The 23,366-nt window shown below is 48.0% G+C and overlaps 2 protein-coding genes across 2 annotated transcripts in view; both read left to right on the top strand.

Annotated features, from left to right (window-relative positions):
* Positions 1–486: 486 nt before the first annotated feature.
* mcm9 (minichromosome maintenance 9 homologous recombination repair factor) lies at positions 487–15,199 on the top strand (the record flags this gene model as incomplete). The annotated part of the gene is made up of 14 exons (XM_084453985.1): positions 487–532; positions 1,305–1,631; positions 4,984–5,090; positions 5,934–6,140; positions 6,486–6,567; positions 6,668–6,868; positions 7,145–7,270; positions 7,905–8,024; positions 8,873–9,047; positions 9,449–9,651; positions 10,072–10,290; positions 10,857–10,939; positions 12,704–12,849; positions 13,483–15,199. Exons 2-14 carry the CDS (start codon positions 1,331–1,333, stop codon positions 15,197–15,199), a joined length of 3,687 nt encoding a protein of 1,228 aa, XP_084310111.1. The 5' UTR covers positions 487–532; positions 1,305–1,330.
* A 5,664-nt stretch (positions 15,200–20,863) lies between these two features.
* cep85l (centrosomal protein 85L) overlaps positions 20,864–23,366 on the top strand; it is a gene marked incomplete at its 3' end in the record, with an annotated part of 36,072 nt that continues 33,569 nt past the window's right edge. The window contains exon 1 of the mRNA XM_084453986.1: positions 20,864–20,945. Within this exon, the coding sequence (XP_084310112.1) occupies positions 20,897–20,945 (49 nt within the window). The 5' untranslated portion in view covers positions 20,864–20,896. The remainder of the gene's footprint in view (positions 20,946–23,366) is intronic.

Raw genomic sequence — 23,366 nt, forward strand, 5'->3', positions numbered from 1 at the left:
TGCTGACTATTATTAGTTGGGTTCAGTAATTTGGTATCTTGTCCTCTGTACCTGGTTTAGAATGACACCGTGGTGAAACTTTGTTTACAGCCGCATAAGCATTTTTGGTAGAATTAAATTAAATTGTTTGTATTGTCCTCTGTCTCTACAGATAATATGATGTCTCACCAATTTTAAAAATAAAAATCGCATATTTTATATTTATATTATACTGTGTATGCTTAACTAATAAATAATAATTGTGACATTTACTCATGATGTGTGTTCATGTCTCTTACTATCATTTGAGCATTTTTAATAAAATTGATTATTAGGGTTAGGTTAGTGATTATTTGGTCAATCTAGATTTTGCTATAGGCCAACAGTTTTGGTAACTAAATGTGAGCCGCCCGGAAGTTCAGAAACGGGTGACCCGGGGATACTAAACAAATAGCCCTGCTACTTCAGCGGGAATTTCCAAAACAAATATGGAGGTATTATACATGATAGTAATGTCCAGTCTTCGTGGCCTCTAAACCTCATATAATACAAGGTGTGTATCTGCGTAGCAAGCTACAATGGCTATATATTTACATACCGGGCGTATCGTGCTATTATACACAATATTGAAAAGTACAGGGACTTTCTGTTTTTGACATCTGTAGCTTAGCTGTTGTTCAAAGTTGTTGGCTAGCGTTATCAACTCTAGTTACGTCCACCTGTAGCATAAGCTCCCTGACTACTGACACCCCTCTAGCTCTGTACAAGTTACCTTGGCTACACTGTTGTTGCTAGAGATGATACTTCTAGTAGTAGTAGTAGTAGTAGTTGTTGCTGCTTGACATGATAACCTATCTAGCCTAGGCTAGTGCTAACTCACGTTAGCTACGGCCTGTCAGCTGGCTGCAGACTAGATGTTAATGGTGCGTTCGTTTATAACTGGGAGGTGGCAAATTGCGACTTGCTACTAGGAATTATTAAATAAAACACCGCATGAACTCGTACTTCCTCGTCGCAAATTCGGATATGTTTCTCAGCCCCCAGTTGCTCGAATGCACTAGATATAACTAGGTTACTGTGATATAATGGTATATAGATATAACTAGGTATATAATGTGATATAATGGTATATAGATATAACTAGGTAACTGTGATATAATGGTATATAGATATAACTAGGTAACTGTGATATAATGGTATATAGCTCGAATGCACACAGGTCGGAGGTGGGTATTTTGCCACTTGCGACTTGCCACCTCCGACCATAAACGAATGCACCATAACTTGCTATGACGAGTTCCCGTTTTTACGTTCCCCCCCTACAGAGACCAAGTAGACTCCATATCTAGCCATGTCCCTAAACCCCGAGCAGGTGACCCTAGTAGAGGTTGTGTTCGAGGCGTACGCGACCGAGCACCACAGCGGCGACGTGCTTCAGATCCTGCAACGGTCGTCCGAGGATGTGCAACACCACCCCGTCGTGGTCAACGCCATGACGCTGCTGGAGGCCAACATGGAGGTGGGGGACTATTTTAACGCGTACCCCAGCGAAGTCCTGGCCATTTTCGACAGGGCGCTGCACAGAGCCGCGGCCGCACTGGATGGCGGAGGAGGACAGAAGGTCAAACACAAGATGCACGCCCGCATTACAGGTGAGACCGAGGAGGAGGAGGGTGAGAAGGTCTGAACAGGTCAAAGGGTCAGGCCAGGGTCAGAGTGACATCCTGAGCAGGGTAGGCTCATTCTAGTTGAGACCTCTGTGTGTGTACACGTGTTAATTTCCCTGGTTATGTATATTACAAGTGCATCTTCATTTGTGTGTGTGCATCTCAGTGACTCTGTTAATGCTGTGAGGCACATAATGGTAGCCGGACCTGATTCACGGCTGATATTGATATTCCATGTTTACACTCTCCACCCTCTAAAGATTGTAGAGGAGTGATAATCAGTAGTCAAACGACTAGTCTACCATATCAAAAACCAAGGCATAACTATAAATTACAACTTTGTCTTTCTACATATTCCATGTAGTATGAAATTCTCTGCGAGGTTTTATAAATGAGGCCCCTAGTCTCTGCACGTGTCGCGTGATGGCAGTGTTACTGTCTGCTATACGGACCATGGTGCAAGGCCCTGTCCTAGTCCTAGCACAGCAGAATCATCTGAAATGCACTTCAGTATGTGAGTGAGAGGCTGTAGTGTGTGTGTGTGTGTGTGTGTGTGTCTGTCTGTCTGTCTCTGCGTGCCGTGCATTTGTGTGTGTGTCTGTCTGTGCGTGCCGTGCATTTGTGTGTGTGTCTGTCTGTCTGTGCGTGCCGTGCATTTGTGTGTGTGTGTCTGTCTGTCTGTGCGTGGCGTGCATTTGTGTGTGTGTGTGTGTCTGTCTGTGCGTGCCGTGCATTTGTGTGTGTGTGTCTCTGTCTGTCTGTCTGTGCGTGCCATGCATTTGTGTGTGTGTGAGAGAGAGAGAGAGAGAGAGAGAGAGAGTGTGTGACGGCGAGGAGAGCTGGTGCTGTCTGGGTATCTCAACAGTGTGTTTGCTGGCTATAAATACAAACCAGCGGCTCTCTGGCCCTGACGTTAACCAGCATTCTAGCAGCAGTCTAGACACGTCCTCTGCTTGTGGACGGCATCTCAATGCAAGTCCCTTATTGAGAGAAGATTGAAAAAGTGTCACATAGCCCAAGTCTGTGCAAATGTGGATGGGAATTCAAAATTCAAATGCCAGTGGAGAATACCAGATGAATGTGATTAGTAGTACTTTATTGATCCGCACAGTTTCAACGTTGCAACATAAAATACAACATCAGATACAAATTTACAGTAGATACAAATTAAAGAAATCCAAATAATAAACAGCACTGTGTTTACCTGAGCATAAGATAATGTTGCAGCAGTCTCGAATTATGTGACAATGTTTCATCGGTGTTGAGAGACGCCTATTTAACTGGGTGTGTGACTGTGTGGGGTGGTTTCCTCTGACCTCTGCTGTGTGTGTGGACTGGAGGGTGAAAGAGGAGCCAATGTCATAAGTGATTACTGTCGCAGTGTCTGTGTGTCTCTACTAGTAGTCTCTCCCTACAGTGGAAAGTGGTCTACCAGTAACCTGCTACTTGATAAACCAGGAGGCGATTGTCTTCCCTTTACACAAGACTGGCCTCTTGTGACACTATATAAATAAAGTTTGATTTGATTTGACAATACATTACTGCCTGGACTGCCTGCCTGAAGCCTCACATTCCATCACTTAAATTTGTGTCATGAGCAGCTACCTGTAGCCATCCCATAATGATCCCATATGCCACTACTCTGTTTAAATAAAGGGTAGACCTAGGTCTAAACAAAATAAAATGTGTCTGCTCCTCCTTATGTAATTGTACCCACTGTAGATCATTTGCTGTGGCGACCTCTCCCGAGGCCAGAGCAGGAGTGGGCAGTGACTGCCCCCTGCTGGTGGACTGAGTATACAACTGCTGATGACTCCTCGTTCAGTCAGACTATATTTTTAGGGTGACATATTAAGAGTTGGTGAAACTCTCTGCGAATTCAAATTAGCATCACAGTTTGTCCTCAGCTTTTTAGAAGGGTACAGTTGACAACTTGTATCGAGATACCCACTTAACACATTCTCTAGAACTGCAGCTCTGTTGATCTACTGTACGTCTCACATCACTGGGTAAGGATTCAAAACTGAAATGGCCTCTTATAGTATGTTTACCTACTAGCTCGGGGTTTGGCTGGCCAGTGTGGGCTACCAAAGGCAAACATAGCTGTACAATACAAAATGCCAAAGCATTCTGAACTAGCTTGTTCCTAGTTTGTCAAAATCTAGCTAATAAACACCACAGACGGTGTCTTTTCTTTTGTCCATCTTAACTGTCTGCTCTGTCGCCCTAGCTAACAGTCTGTCTGCTCTGTCGCCCTAGCTAATAGTCTGTCTGCTCTGTCGCCCTAGCTAACTGTCATTGGCTGGGCCCTAGCTAACTGTCATTGGCTGGGCCCTAGCTAACTGTCATTGGCTGGTAAATCAAGTTAATTTTAACCCCTGCTGTGCACATGAACAGTAGATCTGGTACAAATTTACAGTCGATACAAAATAGACAGGACTCAATCCAAATGATAAATAGCAGTGTTTACCTGAGAATAAGATAATATTAGCGGTCTACTGTAGCAAAAGTGCTGGTTGGGATTCATTCTGCCTCTGGGGTTGCTGCGACATCTGTGTTGCTACAGCAACCATCACCAACCTTCGGAATCTCTTGAGTTTTTGTTCTTGAATTTTAATAAAGATGGTATTGTTTTAATTACGATGGTATTGTTTTTACCTACATTAGCCCATTGGTATTTTCACTTCATTCAAAGTGAATTGGGACCACTGAAAAAACTGTAATTAAAAGGTTGGTGCTTCCAGAATTGTCTTTCAAATGAAAGTAATGGAAACATATTTGTAGATTTTTCTGATATGTTTCCCAAACAATTAATTTTAACACCAACTAGCATAAGGAAAATGACTGGATGAATCGTAATGTGAGTAAAGTGCAAATTTCAATGCGGAATTGTGGTGAGAACAAGGTGGATCCAAGGCCCGGATCCAAATGTTCAGCGTTGCATTGAGAGATGGTCAACTCAGGCCTATAATGTTCTCTGTAAAGCGCATTGTGTTGCCTCTGGGTATGAAATGCGCTATACAAATAAAGCTTTGATTGATTGATTGATTGATTGATATAATAACTCCTTGTCTAGGCTGTCTAGGCCTGTTCTATATTTCTGTGTGTCTGTATCCTGTCCCCGGTTCTTCCTGTGTATCTGTATACTGTCCCCGGTTCTTCCTGTGTGTGTATCCTGTCCCCGGTTCTTCCTGTGTGTCTGTATCCTGTCCCCGGTTCTTCCTGTGTGTGTATCCTGTCCCCGGTTCTTCCTGTGTGTGTATCCTGTCCCCGGTTCTTCCTGTGTGTCTGTATCCTGGCCCCGGTTCTTCCTGTGTGACCCACTTCCTGTCCCCAGGTCTCCCCGTGTGTCCGGAGCTCACCAGGGAGAACATCCCCAGGTCCAGGGACGTAGGCCACTTCCTGTCTGTCACGGGCACCGTCATACGCACCAGCGTTACCAAGGTAACCGACGTCCGCAGTCTCTCCTTTACTCCCCTGTGTGAGATGAGCGTGTGTGTTCTGAAGCCTAAATCACACTCAACCGGTGGGCGGCCAGAAACAGTGGGGGTCCGACTATATCTGGTGTGAACACCTTGACAGTCAACAGCTAAACGGGAGAGGTCCACTCACTTACAGTTCAACATATTGAATTGACGTCAGACGTCTGTCACACTTGCCAGTGAGAGTGCTAGTCCCAGCTCGCCTGAAGTGGATAAATCATTAAACGTATTTACTAAGCTTACAAGTCAATTATTTTGTGCACCCGTCAGTTTAAATGCGAACTGAGGGGTGTGCAAAACAATTACCTTGGGCAGAAAGCAAGCAATTTCAAGAGGTTAATAGAAAATCAAAAAAAATTAAACGTTGACTATGAAATAAAAATGTGATTCACATTGTGAAGTAGCAGTTCATGATTTATGACTACGCTTTCCTCATGAAAACTTTCATTTCGAGTCAGAATTCTCTTGGCTGGTGGGGGGTAAATGTTTAGATGGAATGATCACTCGCACCACTCTCACACAGAACACACAGAACCGACTCGGAAGGAGTTGGGCAGAAAAAGTGTGAATGACCGCTGTGACAGTCTGAATACCTCTTCATTACGATATTGACTTCTGTCACATAATGAATTCTTCCCACTCTGGCCAATTAGTGGTCAGTCAGAAGAAGCCGGCCAACCGTCAGGCTGGTGCTGGAGGGACTGAAGTATGGCACTCTATACAGTGTGTGTGTGTGTGTGTGCATGTGTGTGTGTGTGTGTGTGTGTGTGTGTGTGTGTGTGTGTGTGTGTGTGTGTTCTAACAGGTGCTGGAGTATGAGAGGGACTACATGTGCAGCAAGTGTCGCCACGTCTTCTCCGTTCAGGCCGACTGTGAGCAGTACTACACATTTGCCCCGCCCACCTCCTGCCCCAATGAAGAGGGCTGTAACTCCTCCAAGTTCATGTGTTTGTCGGGAAGCTCCACCCCTTCTGCCTGCAGGGACTACCAGGAGATCAAGATCCAGGAGCAGGTAATAGGGGAATAGAAGAGCTGGGATAGGGGGAGCAGGTGGCCAATAGGAGGACAGGAGCTTCAGGGTAGGGGATGCAGCTGACCAATGGGGAGATAGGAGGATCAGGAGAATTCGACATTTCGATCACAGATTCAGCCCATCTTGTATGTTATTCCAGGTGTGGGAGCTAAGCTTTTCTCCACATTCCTTAGTAAAAGTTGGTCTGAGCAGCTTCAGGAATGGCTTTTTAGGGGAAACTCCCTAAGTAGGAATTTGTAGCGCTAGTTAGGAGGACTACTAGTGATTCTTTGTGAATACGGCCCCGGTAGTCTAACCCAGGCTGTCTCCTGACCCCCCCCCTAGGCTCAGAGGCTCTCTGTGGGCAGCATCCCTCGGTCCATGCTGGTCATCCTGGAAGATGACCTGGTGGACACCTGCAAATCAGGTGATTCCTCAGCTCCTGCTACAGCTGCTAGCACAGCTCGCAGTGTAGCCGGTATAGTTTGCGTTCGTGCGTTTATGTGTTTGGTTTGCCCTCTCCCCAGGGGACGACGTGACGGTGTACGGCGTGGTGTGCCAGCGCTGGAAGCCCCTGTACGAGGACGCTCGCTGTGAGGTGGAGCTCGTGCTCAAGGCCAACAACCTGGAGGTCAACAACCAGCAGAGCACGGCCGCCCTGGTCCTGGAAGACCTGCAGAGGGACATAGAGGCCTTCTGGCAGAGCTACACACACGACCCTATCGCCGGTACACACGCATAGCTGACTCACCGACACACAACTGGTACACAGACACAAAGCTGGGACGTGCACTGACACATCTGGTTCACAGGCACACAGCTGGTACACAGAGATATATCTGGCACATAGACAATAATTAATATTTACTTATGAAGCACTTTTCATACAAAGTTAGCACAAAGTAGAGAGAGAAATGGTGTATATACTGTACATACAGTACATACGGTACACAGATAATAAAAAGACCACTCTCCTTCTCCACCCACCCCCTCCCTCCCTCCAGGCAGGAATCAGATCCTGTTGAGCCTTTGTCCCCAGGTGTTTGGCATGTACGTGGTCAAGCTGGCTGTTGCCATGGTGCTAGCAGGCGGGGTACAGAGAGTGGATCCTTCTGGAACCAAAGTGAGAGGTAAGCCTGTTACTAATGTCGCCCCTGAACCTCCGACCCCTAAAGTCTGTCACACCAGCCTGACGGTCAGCCAACCGCTTCTGATTGCTCCTGACCACTCGGGTGCTACGGCTGGCTCAAGTGCTGACCAGCAGCCAGCACCAATGTGTTGAATCGGTCAGAAAGACAGTCCAACCTCAGCCAACACGGTATTGACAACTAGACTCACGAGTCAGTCTATAAATGCTGCGCTCAACTAGACTGAAGATACTTGCCCAGATTTCGTAGCTATAAGTGGGTGGAAACAATTAGAGATTTTTTTAACAACTGCATTAGAGAACCAATCCAATGTCTTTTGGGCGGTCCTTCCTAATGGGGCGGGGAATGTTTTGTTTTGATTCTCCATTCCAGTTAGGGATGAAGATAGGGGGAGGACATTATTTCCAGGAAGGCGGGTCCTTCACCCTATTGGCTCTGATTGGTAGCGTCAGTTTTAGGCGACTTTCTAGCGATTTTCAATGGAGATGTCTCCAGACTTTCGGAGGCGGAGATCTCCAAAGTCTGGTAACACAAGACTAATTGACACCAAACCAAAGTGGCCTGACCCTGACCTGACCCTTGACCCTGACCGTGTGCGGTAATGCTTCCTGTACAGGAGAGTCCCACCTGCTGTTGGTGGGGGATCCGGGGACGGCGAAGTCTCAGTTCCTGAAGTACGCAGCTAAGATCACCCCTCGCTCTGTCCTCACGGCTGGCATCGGCTCCACCAACGCAGGTCTGCTGCCCCCTAGTGGCTGAGTACCATACTGCAGAACACACACTCTACCCCCAGCTGGTTCCCAAGAACCGCACACTGTCCTCTTGTGCTTTCTACTCATACAGATACTGTATATAACCAAGTTATCACATACAGTGCCTGCATGTAATGAGATTTGACTCACTAGCACATTCAAATGTGAATCGCATCATGGTGCCCACTGGGGACTTTAGGAATTTGCTGTTTTTTTGTTGTTTTAATTTCAAGGTACTTTTTACATGCACATACACTGATACAGTGAAAAACATGCAGTGAAATGAACACTGTGAAATGTTTCAGAGTTTACTTTATTTTATTTACTTTTTTCTTCTTCTTTTTTTTTTTAACTTTTATAACTCACCAAGGAACATGGTCTGGGTAGAGTGAAAACCCTTGTGCATCAACGCTTGTTTCTCAGAAGGGTTTCTAGGTATGCTTGGATACAATTCTGAGCCCTAAACGGGAAACAGTTTAGAGTCATCTAGCCAGTGCAGGGGTAGGTTTTGCCATCCTGCGCTTACAATGACAACAAGGCTGTGTTGTCCCTGGAATGTTGTTGGAATGTTGTTGGAATGTCCAGATGGCACAAGCTTCAACAACTGTTCCAATGCCAGGCCCCTGCTCCTACTACACACACGTGGCTCCTACTGCATCATACTGTGCATTGTCCCCTGGTGACCTCTACCACACCTTGCCCCACACTGCAGCTACACTGCCCCCTAGTGGCTCCTACTTTAACACTCTGTCTCAAGAAACAGAAAAGTGTGGCTAAGTCTGTGTGTGCGTGTCTGTGCGTGTGTGTGCGTGTGTGTGTGTGTGTCCCACAGGCCTGACGGTGGCGGCAGTGAAGGACTCTGGGGAGTGGCACCTGGAGGCGGGGGCGCTGGTCCTGTCGGACGGGGGTCTCTGCTGCATCGACGAGTTCAACAGCATCAAGGAGCACGACCGCACCAGCATCCACGAGGCCATGGAGCAGCAGACCATCAGCGTGGCCAAGGCTGGGTGAGAGACGCGCGCGCGCACACACACACACACACACACACATTTAACCACGCTTTACTGTTTCTTGAGACAGAGAATAGAGAAGGGTAGTGTTAAAGCCAGCGGTCTGCCTGCAGTTGGTGGTAGCAGCCACTAGAGGGCAGTGTAGCTGCGGTGTGGAGCAATGTGTGGTAGAGGTCACCAGGGGACAATGTACAGTATGATGTACAGTATAAACACACACTTTAACATAAACATACACTCCTGCACATCACACACACACACATAAACACACACACTCATATATCCTCAGATTCTCATCAAAAACACATACACCCACCCACTTCCATAAGCACTTACACACACACACGCGCGCTGACTGCGTCCCTCCCCCCCCCCCGTCTGCCGCGTCGGGCTCTTAGGATCGTGTGCAAGCTGAACACCAGGACCACCATCCTGGCGGCCACCAACCCCAAGGGTCAGTACGACCCCAACGTGTCCATGTCGGTCAACGTGGCCCTGGCCAGCCCGCTGCTCAGTCGCTTCGACCTGGTTCTGGTCCTGCTGGACACCAAGAACCCCGAGTGGGACAGGATCATATCCTCCTTCATACTGGAGAATAAAGGTACTGGTCTCACAACTCGCGCTGCCGTTCCACCTCTACCTCTCTCCTAAAGGAGTAGCTTGGTATTTAGCATCATAAGCCCTGTTATAAGGTTATTTACGATCATATGCAACAGTCAATATCAAAATTCGGACAGACTTTGCACTCTTGAGATAGTGCTACAGCTAAGATGGGATAGATGGAGAGATCCATTGTGTAAGATGTAGATGTCCATTGTGTACTTAGTTGTGATGTGAGCACTGAGCACTAATATCTCAAGAGTGCAAAGTCTGTGTGTTGGATACGGACCATCGTATATGATCGTAGATAACCTTATAAACGGGGATTATTATGCTAAACTGCTCCTTTAACTCCTCTCTTTCTCTCTCTCTCTCTCTCTCTCTCTCTCTCTCTCTCGTGCACACCCCTCCCCTCCCCCAGGCGGTCCCCCCCCCTCCTCTCCCTCCTCCTCCTCCTCCCTGTGGCCCATCAAGAAGATGAAGGCCTACTTCTGCCTGGTGAAGAGGCTGCAGCCGCGGATGTGCGCCGAGGCCAGCTCCGTCCTGTCCTCCTACTACCGGCTGCAGAGGAGGAGCGCCTGCAGGAACGCGGCGCGCACCACCATCCGCCTGCTGGAGAGCCTGAGCCGCCTGGCAGAGGGTGAGCAGGAGGCCCCTCCCACTCGCAGATTCACCCAGAATAACCAAGATCTATCTGCCTGTAGCCTAGCTCTGTCTGTCTGTTGATCCCTATTATACCCATACCGTTGGCCTATGAATGATTGTTTGAGCTTGTTAGCTGTATAGCATAACAGCTGAGCAGTTGTCAAAAACGAATTTCCAACTGGTTATGCTCGCCCCACGACGCTCGCAACTTTTTAAAGGGTTTCACCAGCTGGCAACACAATGTAAAGTTATAGTCGGCTAGCAGTTTTACCTTGCTAGCTAGAGATGTATTATATATAATTTGACAGTTTGCATAGCAAGCAGAGCCTCTGAGAGAAGGTGTAGCACCACAGTGTGGAGTGACGCTCATAAAGTGATATTCCTCCAGATATCTCAATAAACAATAATGCATGGTAACCTAATTAAATGCTATTGGATTCTACCTACTCTACAGTACCGAGGGCTCTACGACCTGTAGATACATGTATCATAATCCAGCTTTTCAGCTGGTGGTCACCAGGTTAGTGTGACTGATGAGTCTGTCTTCACTGCTGGTTCCAGCTCACGCCAGACTGATGTTCAGAGACGAGGTGACCATAGAGGACGCCGTGGTTACCGTCTCTGTCATGGAGTGTTCTATGCAGGTATGGAGCCTCTTAGAATCTAGAACACAGAGTATAGAACACAGACACCGAGCACAAGAACACAGACAGAACATGGTCACAAATCGCACAGACAGGCATAGACGCAGACATCAGGACACAGACATCAGGACACAGACATCAGGACACAGACATCAGGACACAGACATCAGGACACAGACATCAGGACACAGACATCAGGACACAGACATCAGAACACAGACATCAGGACACAGACATCAGGACACAGACATCAGGACACAGACATCAGAACATAGACGGACATCAGAACATAGACACAGACATCAGAACATAGACACAGTGCCTGTGAAAGCTATTCACCCCCCTTGGACTTTACTTAACATGGAATCAAATTTTATTTAATTTAAGTTGTCACTTTTCTTACTTCATAGTGAAAAAATTCACTGTAGAGCAAAGACATATTGCAGACACATAAACCAGAACACAGAAGACATAAACACAGACCGTCTTCTTTACTCTAGACTCAGACAGCGAGCGACTAGGGCGACAGTGGTCGCTCTGGTTGAGTGCATCGCGTCGCCAGCTCCCCGGCAGCCAATAGCTGCAGACGCCGGGTGGGCAGGTCATTCATGTGTCACTCACATTATTGAAGATGTATTACTGCCCGGTTCTAGAACCCACCAGACACCACTGATTCTACTGCCATCCTGAGGTAACCTGATCTGCTATTGGTTGCTGCTTCGGCGATGTCGCTGCTAATTTGCATAAAGTTGAACTCTGCCCAACTTCAAATCTACGCTCAGATCGAGAGCCGTTGAGAATGAATGGCAGCCGGCCGCTCTCGTCGCCCAAGTCGCTCGCTGTGTGAGTGCACAGTTAGACTTAAAGGGCACTTCACTCAAAAACAATTATGTTTATCATCAATCCACCATGCATACAGTGTAAAAGTAGCAATATTTGGTTGGCAAAAACTTAAAGATAGATATAGCTGTTTCTGCATATCCCCAAAATGTGATGTGCCTGCCTGCAAATGACATGCAAATGAGCTAATCATCATTAGAGTATCATACATCACACTGTTGTGGGTTACAGAAACAGCTGTGTCTATCAAGTTTTCACCTACCAAATATTGAATATTGTGCCTCTTTCTCATCAGCAGGATTGATTTGTATTGTCAATCATTTATTAAGGCCCAGCCCCAAATACGGTACCCTGACTCACCAGATGGTTTGTTTCACGCAACCATCTGGGAACTTTCCAAATCATATTTGAATTGGATTAATAAAAGAAAACACTGCAGTTGTCTGTTAATTATTGTGTTGTCAAAGGCTACACATTTGATCGTTTTGAAATAAAAAATAAATAAATAAAGCTTTGATTTGATTTGATCAAAAAATCACTGAAGAGCTTGCATCAAATAAAAGTTGTCAGGTTCCCTGCACAGCAAGCTATTAGCAAAATAGATTATACACCTTATTTCTTTTTCTGTTTAGGCATCAATGTCACAACAGTGTTGTTGTTTTTTTTCAAGGCTAATTGGCTAATTATGTATAGCCAACAACAACATCCAGAAATAGACATACAAGAATTTGTTGGCTATAAAAAATAAAATAAAAAAAAACAAACAAACTTGTAGGCTACTTTTTTTCCATGACGATATGCGTCTGGCACTCAACCTCAATATGGAGTGTGTGTGACGTGGAGTGAGTTTGACACCTCTGCTCTAACCCCGCGTTAAAGCTTCGGTCTGACCTCGTGCTGTGTGGTTGTGTACTCCTGCCTCAGGGGGGCGCTCTGCTGGGAGATGTGAACGCACTCCACACATCCTTCCCCTCCGACCCGTGCCAGCAGTACAGGAACCAGTGTCAAATCGTTTTGGAAGGACTTCAACTCCCACACCTCCTTAACAAGGAACTGGACAGGCTGGACAGGTGAGGTCACTCAAACAGGAACTCTGTAAGAACTGCAGAGGAATGTAGGACTGACTGACTAGCTGACTGGCTGACTGGCTGGCTGACTGACTGACTGGCTGGCTGGCTGGCTGGCTGGCTGACCGACTGACTGACTGACTGACTGACTGACTGACTGACTGACTGACTGACTGGCTGGCTGGCTGACCGACTGACTGACTGACTGACTAGCTGTTTGACTGGCTGTCCTAAGACTAATTTATTATTGTTTTGTTCACTATGCATAGACAAAAATTGTGCCAATTCAACACCTTGTGTCGAATTGGGGGAGTGACGGAATGTCACACCTGCATTTTGTAAAGATTCAAACCACGTGTGTGTCCGTGTGATCGGTCAGCTGTATTGAAGATACATTTTGTTGCTGCCCGGCTTCTGCAAATGAGGGGAAGCGTGATGTCATCCATAACCGTAAATCCGTAAAGGCTGTGTGAATATTTCACTCTGTCAATGGTGATTTGTTCCACAACACATTAAAAAGAAGCATAGCACTACGTCTTGATCCACTGGCTATCCGTCTCTCTGACCGACCGACTGCCTGGCTGTCTGACCGATCGACCGGCTGGCTTGTTGACCGGCTGTGTGTTTTGTCTCCAGGCTGCGCAGCCAGACGCCAGGCTCCTCCCCCTTGCCGAGCCAGCGGGTCAGAATCGTCCAGGCTCGTCCTCCGGGCCTCGAGACCGACCCAGGACGCACGCCCCCTGACCTCAGCCACGACATCATCACCTCTGACGTCACCGATGAGAGCGGCCTGGAGTGGTTCCAGTCGCTGGCCGGCCAATCGCAATCACCCGTCACCTCTCCAATCACGACGTCCACGCAACATAACAACGACAACAACTTAAACACAACATCTATACACCGTGACGACGCTTCAAAGCTGGCCCGAACTGTCGCGGAGCCCCCTTCTGTGACATTGCTAGGCAACAGCAGCGGGAGTGGGCGGGATAAGGCCCTCTGTAAAATTCCGTCCGTCCACGAAGAGGAGGAGCAGGAGGAGAGACGTGGAGACGGCGGTACCAGCAGAACCGCAGCGCCAGCAGGTCCAGAAGCAGCCATGTCCGTTGTCCAGAAGGTCTCCAGGAAGGTGAGAGAGAAACGGCTGAGGGGAATGAAAACCCGCCCGCCCCCCGCCCGGCGCCAGGAGGAGGGGCAGGGAGGAGAGGGAGAAGCAGGCTCCGGGAAGGGCCCGGTAAGCGACCCGGAGCGGACATTCGCCCTGCGTGGCGCCGACGTTCCTCGTAACCCCTCCTCCTCCGGCGACCCCCCGGAGGCCCCTGGTGGGGCGGGGGCCGACCTGCAGGTCAAGCTCTCGGGGTTCACGTTCAAACCCAGGGAGAGGATGAGCCTCGGCAGGCCTCCCGATTCCGACCAACCCCACCGCACGGACGGCCGTGACTCACACTCTGACAGAGAGACCGGAGCGAAGAAGAGGAGGAGGACGGACGACGGAGTTGAGAGGAAGGATGAGAGTCGGCGGGACGGAGACTCCCCAGCAGAGGGCAGCAGAGCAGACAGGAACAGGCCGAAGCACCAGGACGACCATGATGGGAGAGAGACCTCCTTATATGGCATGAGCCTGGGGGAGGGGGTGGGGGCGAGTGCCAGCAGTCCGATCAGGGAGGGAGTGGGGGACGGAGGTGGGCGAGGCAGGAAAGAGTGGCCCAGACAGCCGCCCCACCGACGAATCGGTAGCCTGGCTCCAGGTGAAAGCAGACCGGGCCCCGTCGCCGCCGCCGCACCCCGACCGCCTCTGCTACCTCCCCCCGAACTGGCCTCCGCCCCCGGATGCCCGCCCCCCCCGCCAGGACCAGACCCCGTCTCCACCACCGCTCCCCCCCGACCGCCTCTACCAGCCGCCCCCAGGCCCGCCATCGCATCCTCCACCCTTGCCAGACTCTCGCGCTTCTCCTTCACCGCCGCCGCGGAGCAGGGAACTACAATTCCCACAGGAGGAACCGCGGCCCCCGACGCTACCGGGGAGAGAGAAACGACGACTGCCATCGACGGGGCGCCAGGGGAGCGGAGGATCGCCTCCGCGGGGCCCGAAGCGGGTCGAGGCGTGTCCTCGGAGGGGACGGGAGGGGGGCCGACGGCGCCATGGCGCCCGGTGAGAGGCGGAGAGGAGCAGGACAAGCCCGCTGGGGCGGGGAACCCCGGGAAGAGGTGGTGTTTCGATCTGGGGTCAGGCGCCAAAGCCCTCTCCACTGGGCTGTCTTTGTTCAGCTCCGTTAACTTTGACGATGATGATGACGATGATGATGGTCTGGATGTGGACTGGGACCAGGAGCAAGGGAAGAGAGACAAGGTCTAAATATGTCCGGGAGGGGGCGGGGCTATGGACTGTGCATTCCTGGTGTCTGTCTGCGTCTCTGTGAGCATGTAGGTTTTCCAAGACACTGATTAATAATCTGTATTGGACCACAAAATTGTTCCTATAATTGGGTTCAGGTTCATGTGACTATGAATACTCATATTATTGTTTGAGTTTACATGCCGCTAACTAAACTGGAATAATGCAATGCTTTATACTGACTGTATCTCTGTGTTTAAAACAAAGGAGAGGAGAGGAGATGGAGGGAGGGGGTGAGAGGAGGAGAAAGCGGGGGGGGGGGGGTCATGCATCCTTTCAACAGAGTTAGTTTGTGGAGGGGGGGTTGGAGGAAGTAATATGAGCAGTTAATGGGTTGTTGACTTCCTGCAGATGAAGCAGGATACTCATCAATAATGGACCCTTATTGATTACCCATCAGGCTGTCTGGTCTGTCTGCGGGTCATGACATCATCATCATCATCCCACCCTTCCATGGTCTCATCTCCTGCTCTCTTCTCCTCCAATCAGAGTTCTGCAGGAGGCTTGTATTTCACACCAGTCCCCAAGAGCCTGTGGCGGGGTAGAGTGTGAAATCTCATACAGTATATATAATATATAGTAGTATTTATAGTATATATCTCCTAGTACAGTAGTATATAGTGTACACTAGTATTGTGTGAATGAATGTGATCATGTGAGAATGATGTCATCCCATTGTCATCATATTCACACACTTTATATTCAACCTCCAGTTATACAGAATATTTTCATTGAGATAAAAAAAATATTTTGCAATACACTGTTTATTCACAAATATATACATTAATCAGTCATCGGATTTGTAATCTAGATGTTTTCCATCACTAACCAGTGAACTGATACTGTTGAACCAGTGAGTAACTGATACTGTTCCAGGCAGTTTGATAGTGAAACTTGTTCTATAAGATCACAGACCCACAGCGGTAGAGTAGAACAGTGTTCTATAGTTCTAGTGGTAAGCCCAGAGGTATCTCTTCAGCAGTTATTGGCAGTCTGGCCAGCTGACAAAAGTCTCCTCCTGCCAAACGCACATGTCTGCTCCCCCTTCAGAAGGGCTCTTTGTTCGAATGTCGCTTGTTCTGTCTGCTACAGGCGACCTCTGTCATCGTTCAGGGCGAGTCTGAACATCTTATATCATCTTTAGAACTGTTCCGCTCACAGAGAGCGGCCATCGTGGTGAATATCTCAAATAGCCATTGGGGTGCAGTCCTGACCAAGAGGGCAAGGAGCTGAAAGGGGCCTGAAGCTCCCGTCTGGCTCGTCAACCTTCCTTTGTACTGCCGTTATGGAGCAGGCGTTATTAGAGGCCATGTTAGATTCCCCACATACTCCGGGCAGCACAGGAGCTGGAGGCAGAGAGAGGCAGCGTGTCTGGCAGGATCAACACGTTTTAATACACATTCCCCCGGAGAGGGAGAACTCACTCACAGGGCTGCGGAGAGACACAAAGGAGAGAGAACTATTAGGTATTAAAGCATGGATGAGGCTTTGTAGCCGTGCGTTCAAATGTTTGTTCTGTAAAACAGCAAATAAATAAATATTGCATACGGTATGTGCGTGTTATGGGTACTACTGTATCTGGCTGAGTGTTCTGTTGTATAAACGGAGGTTAGCAGATCATACATATTAAGAACAATGCAGGAATGTCATGCTATAAATAATATTTCAAACTTTTATTTGAGGTGCCCAGGGAGGGAGGAGTCCTAACAATTAACACACTGCTGACTCAGGAACCCTGAGAGACATGTCTAGCCTCTGCTAACTTAACATAGAGCTTTTCTCTCTTTCACACTGCTTGACAGCTGCTTACCAAAGTGGAGAAATGTGAAACTAGAAGTCTTTAGTGATGGAGAGAGGGAGAGATGAGAGTGTGAAGAATAAACCGAGTGCATGCAGATGTTTAATTGACATTAGGTGCGTGTGTGTGTGAGAATGTGTGTCTGTGAGACACCTTGGAAGGTCTTGTGAGAGAGACCAGGTCTGGTCTGGTCTGGTCTGGTTCCTCGTAGTCCGTTGGGATCTCCACTAGAGGGACTGGTCTCTGCCGACACATCTGCCCGGCAGACAGAACACTCCATCGTCAGGGAAGATGTCAACGAGTTTCAGAAACTCTGGCTTCCGAGCCGACCTCTGACCTCAGCAAGCAGCAAAGAGGAAGCACCTTGTTGAATTGTAGCTACTGTACAGTTGGTGTTAAAGTAGCATTTCCTCTATTGGTATTTGCCTGTCTAAACACAGAATGAACCTGTTTGTTGTGTTTGAAGCATGTGGATACCAGCAGTCTGATCTCTCTCTCACTCCCACCAGGAAGAAAGACTGTGTTAGCATAGCAGCAAGATGTTGATCTCAAATGAAACGACGCTCCATTATTTCTCAGCCGAGAGTTCAAACCTCGTGTTAGCAGAGTGTGCAGATTGAGTTCCTGTGTCGAGTAGTTTCATGGTAACGTACACAGCCCGACCACTTCCTCTCTCTAAATGCACAGTGACTTGTCTGATCAGAAGCTCCATGAATAACGGCGAAGGTAGGTCGACTGTCTTTCTGTCTTTTGTTATTACTGGTCTCTCTGAGGGGGATAAGGCTGAGATATCAGGATGAGGTGTGATGTGAGGAGATATGAGAGAGTAAACGCCCGTCTATTTTAGCCATACAAAGATCTTCAGACTGAGGTTGGCTTCAGTAGATCTGGTTTCCTCATTATTGCTGTATATCCAGTATCCTGCTGTAAGTCTGGTGCCCATGTGTCCTAACCTGCTCTTAACCTGATACTCTAGTGGCACCATGGAGGCACACTACCACTGGACAGGTAAATTAAATAAATATCTAAGTGTAATTAGCTTAATGGCGCGTGGATAGCGATCGGTAAACGTGTAGCGGTCATGCTGGTGTTTGTGGATTATTATATTAGGTTTTTGCCTGGTAGGGTAGGCTTTACTGTTGATTGTGTGTGCGTGTGTGTGTGTTTGTCCAGGCCCAGCCATCAGTTTCCTGGCATAGAGACAGGAAGTATGGGGAAGGCAGCAGTCTGCTCTTGGCTGATAACACAACAGTGATTCCACAACAGCACTGTGTGTGTACGTGTGTGTGTCTGTGTGTGTGAGAGAGAATGTGAGGGACTGAGTTTACCTAAAGTCCCTCCTGATTCATGTTCCTACCAGGGTCCACATCCGCCATGTAAGTAACCCACCAATGGGCTGCCAGGTAGGGAGGAGGGAGGCCAACAGTAACGTGGGAGCAGGCCTCTCATTAGTGGAAAAACACACACACAAACACACACTGTCCTCTGAAAGGAAATGTTTTCAGTTGAGTAGCATGGATCTGTTACCCAGTTAACGGGGCTGCTGCCAGGCTACAGACTGGAGGCCAGAAACATCCATGATCTGAGCTCCTAAATATTTTTGAGTTTCTTGTGATACAAACCATCAATAGCTAAGAGTATTGGAATGTTCCCTCGACTACAGCAGCCGCAGATGGCTTATGTTTGTCTTAAAATACAAACTTTGGTGTTGTTTCTGAAGTTGTTTTTCTGTCTGTCTTCTATCCTGTCTTTTCTAGCGACTGACGTCTACATGAGCTCAATAATGTGTGTGGTGGGGGGCGTCGTCATTCTCTTTGTTCAGTCATATCTTCTACCTTGTCTACTAACAGCTACTTGAGGTCAGTAATCACACAGTGATGTGGACCAATAACAACAACCATGTGTGTGTGTGTGTGTGTGTGTGTGTGACTCCATCTTTATTCAGTAGTGTAGTGTCGTCCACTGTTCCGGGGGTGAGTGGGCTGCGCTGGGAAGAAAGAGCCAGTGTTGTGAGGACGGCCAGTGGGGTGCTGTCAGTACCAGGGGTTTTATAGAGGCATGTCTGTTTTCTGTCCAGCCATCAACGCTGGTCCACGGGCAGCTTTCTGTCTACAGCTCAGGTTTGGAGTTGGAATGTGGGAGGATGGTTACAGATTGTTTATGTAGCAGGCGCTCCTCAGAACGGTTACTGCTGGTTACACTGGCCACAAGCAGCAGCTGAAGGATATCCTGTATTAATATAATTACTGGACCTCGAGGGTCTTTATTTGCCACGTGACAGCACACAACACACGCACACACATCTTCGGTGGTTGCTGGTGGAATTTGTCCTCTGTATTTCTCCCATCCGAGCTGTCCTCCAGGGGCAGCCAGGAGCAGTGGGCAGTCCTCATCAGTGGCATCCAGTGTCCAAGTGCTCAGGCCAAGTCCTGGTCAGGGACAGGACTGAAGAGCAATCTGTTCTTCTGCATGTTTTTATACCGGGGTTTGTGTATCATGGGGATATTCCATCGTTGTGCATTGCCAGTGGCCCAGTGAAGGACTCAAATCAAATCAACCGTTTCTCTTGTCTGAGAGTCTGTCCTGGTGGGTGTTTGTTTGGCAGCTCTGTGCAGCGGCTCTGGTGAGATAATCACATCCAAGAGGGGCGACAGAGAGGAGAGGAGGGTGTCAGTTTAATTGAGGGGCTCTGGGTGATTAAACCAGGACAATACGATACTGAGGTTTATTGGGAGCTGTCCAGTTGGAGTGTCTCCCTCTCTGTCTCTCTCCCGGGGAGTGGTGCACTATATGTCCACTTATAAAGCTTTCTGTCATCTTGTGATGTTGTTCAGCCCTTGGCATGTTGCTCTACTCTGCTGTAATAAAACAGAAGTAAGGTCAGCAGGATGTGTTTTGAAATGGTCTTTGCTTAATAGTTTTGATGATTGCCTCACAGTGACTGGCCCTTTTTGGCAACCCATTGTGTAGAAGCTGTCACTGTATTCCCTCATTTCATATGGTTGATTTCTGTACAACAATAATCACACACAAACACACACACACACACACACACACACACACAGGTAATGGGGAAATGTAGATACATAAATAAAAAACAATAAGAATAGATAACCAGCTAACACCTGCACAGTACTGCATCTGAACCCTCTGATTCAAAAGTGAAAGTATCCACATTATACTAACAGTTATTTCACTGTGTGAGTTGGAAAACGTCTCCTGGAATTGTGGAATGGAGTCCAACTACTTATAGCCTAACTCATCCACACTAGAGCTCACCCTGCTCGCTAGAACAGAATTAAACCTATAGAATTTAAAGGAAACGTCACAATTTGTGGAATGCGCCACAGCAGCCAGCTGTCCTGTCAGAGGGGACAGTCAACCGCCACAAGGGTCCGCAGCACGACGGGAGGAGACTCTTTCCAGGGTCGCCGAGGCAGCAGCAGCTCGATATACCCTTATACCTCAATGGATATACCCCAACCTAGCCTAGCTGCAGTGAGCAGAAGGGGAGGAGACTAACCAAGCCGTTGCAAAAGAAGCCCCAGAGTGAATCACATCACATCCTCACGTTGCTGTTGCCAGCGAGGCGACTCTTCCGTTGTACTCTACCCAGGCAACCTCCGTTAGACAGACTCGTGATTTATGGAGTAGATTTCTGGACAGAAGACGTTTTGAAATAGGAAGTTGTAAGGTTTTCAGTTTATAGTTAACACGATAGGTGTCCTTTCCCCCGCCATGTATTCGTGGCCAGCTCCTGAAGATCTTTCTCCATCTTTGTGAGAATACGTTGTGCTCCGCTCTGGTCGGATCTACCCACGGAGTTCAGCTGCGCTCTCGGGCGCATTCAATCTGTCACAATGTGGGGGAGAAACGACTTCGAAGATGGATATGAGACTTTTAAAACCGGTAAGACTTAATCGTTTCTATTCTGTCAAATTCACCAGACTGCGGGGTATCGTCCCCTTTCCCGAGTCTTTACAATCAAAGCCCTGTTAATATAACGGGACGTCTTCCCCAGTTAATAGCTTGCGCTAAGCTAACGGATAAAGAACGCTTTTCGTGCGATGGCGAGGCTTGATTTGGTCGGTTTGATGGTGGAGATGTGCCTCGACACACTTGTTATCACTGAATTCCTGTAAGTTTATCAACATTCCTAGCTGTCATTTGCTATGGTAGCCTAGCTTAGCCTACATTCAGCAAAACAGAAAGGTTTCAGATGGATCTGGCTGCTTGCGTCATTTGCGGGATTTAAACGTCTATAGGGGATGGATAGTAGGCTAGAGTAGGTTCTGTGAACATCGGCGCATAGTCGATTTTATGTCGGCTAACATTATTTGGCGCGAGTTAGTAATTTGATTAGGATGGAGAACGAACCCCCGCGCATCCTTTGTCTCGTGGGTAGAGTGACAGCTCCGTCCCCGCATGCCCACTCACACAGGGGAATTAAGCGGGCCCCGGCCACGCAAACACACGCGGTGAAACCGTTCAAGATTTGGTATAACCTACTATCATTCTCGTCTGGAGTTGAACTATGGAAATATTTGAAAATGCTGTGGTCTCAACTGAATCAGAGCTGCGTGGACTAGGCCACTGCAGAGGGACAGAGGTGCCCATATCTTTAATTATTGATCTGGTTATTGCATAATGCCAGCCGCATGTCAACCCGTTGGCAAACTCCTGAGTCACAACATCTCCTGCGCTAACTTGACTTTAGCCACATTCAACCTCGGGAGGTCTACCTGTAATTATATAACTGAGAATATAGCATTGCATGGGCTGTCATTTGTGGCCTGTGAAACGTAGGCTTGGATTAGAGTGTACGTGCGTGTATAATGCGCGTTGCTGTCCACTGCAATTAGAGAACGTAAACTAATGTCTTGGCAGAGATTACACTAACCGGATTATATAGGAACCAGCTCTTAATTTCATTCACCTCTTTTAGTAGTCCGACCCACACTCACTCTACCAGGGAATAAATTATTCGAGATGTTTGATAAATGTGATAACTACACAACATAACTATGCATCTACCCTCCAAGTCCCCTAATTTATGGCACCTATCTTGTACATATGACAAATAAACAGTTGAATCCGAAGCAGTCGACCCAGAGGCCAGAGGGCTGACTCATCTCCTCCAGAGGCTTCTTTCCTTTTGTCCAGTTGTCAGAGCCGCGAGAGAATTCACAAGTGCATGTGATTTGATGTGGAGGGAGGGAAGCCGGACAGACAGAGAGAGACAGACAGACAGACAGAGAGATAGACAGACAGAGAGAGAGAGGCAGACAGACAGACAGAGACAGACAGACAGACAGACAGAGAGACAGGGAGACAGACAGAGAGACAGGGAGGGAAGCAGGATGGATAGACAGACAGAGAGACAGGCATAGACAGACACAGACAGAGAGACAGACAGACAGACAGGGAAGCAGGATGGACAGACAGACAGACAGACAAGCACAGACAGACAGAAAGAGACAGTTAGCGAGAAAGGACCTCTCCTGACCTTGTCCTCAGGACAGTCTTAGTGGCTGCTGTGTATCATTATCAGTCTATTGTTAGGGGCAGGTACTGTAGAAGCACTGACCGACCGTCAGGAAGGAACAATGTTACGCTTCGTTCACTCAGGTTGCATGATTGCGTTACACACCGGAAGTCCAGTCATTTTCAATGGAAAGCTCCAACACGCTGCATCATTGCATTGCAGAAGCAGTTGCGTTGCATTTTGTGTTCTGCATGAGTTCTTAGAGGTTATTGTCTTTTTGTATTATTATATTGTTTTTATTATTGTAATCATGATTTATATCTAAGCACAGTGATCATGTCTGATGTATTAATCAGCCCAGGTCTGCTGTGGAACTGTGTAGAGGCTAGTGGAACTGTGTAGAGGCTGAGGAACTGTGTAGAGGCTAGTGGAACTGTGTAGAGGCTAGTGGAACTGTGTAGAGGCTGAGGAACTGTGTAGAGGCTGAGGAACTGTGTAGAGGCTGAGGAACTGTGTAGAGGCTAGTGGAACTGTGTAGAGCTGAGGCTGGCTAGTGAAGCATTTGAGAGACTAGTGGAGCTGTGACATGCAGGCTTGGCTCTAATCTCTCAGGGCCACAGGAAGTCAGGAATTAAACACTTCCTCCATCCGCTGTGGTATCAGTGGCCTGTCAACATCAGACTCTCCGATTGGCTTCTTTTTGTAACACTGATAAATCAGAGGTAGACGGGGACTGCATCTTACCAGACCTCCTCTTGACCGTTTGGACCTGTGTGTGTGTGTGTGTGTGTGTTTGCTTGTGCATGTGTGTGTGTGTGTTTACAGCACTCATCATTAGCCTAGTA

Source organism: Borostomias antarcticus (assembly GCF_949987555.1).
Source record: "Borostomias antarcticus genome assembly, chromosome: 19".
Lineage (NCBI taxonomy): Eukaryota > Metazoa > Chordata > Actinopteri > Stomiiformes > Stomiidae > Borostomias > Borostomias antarcticus.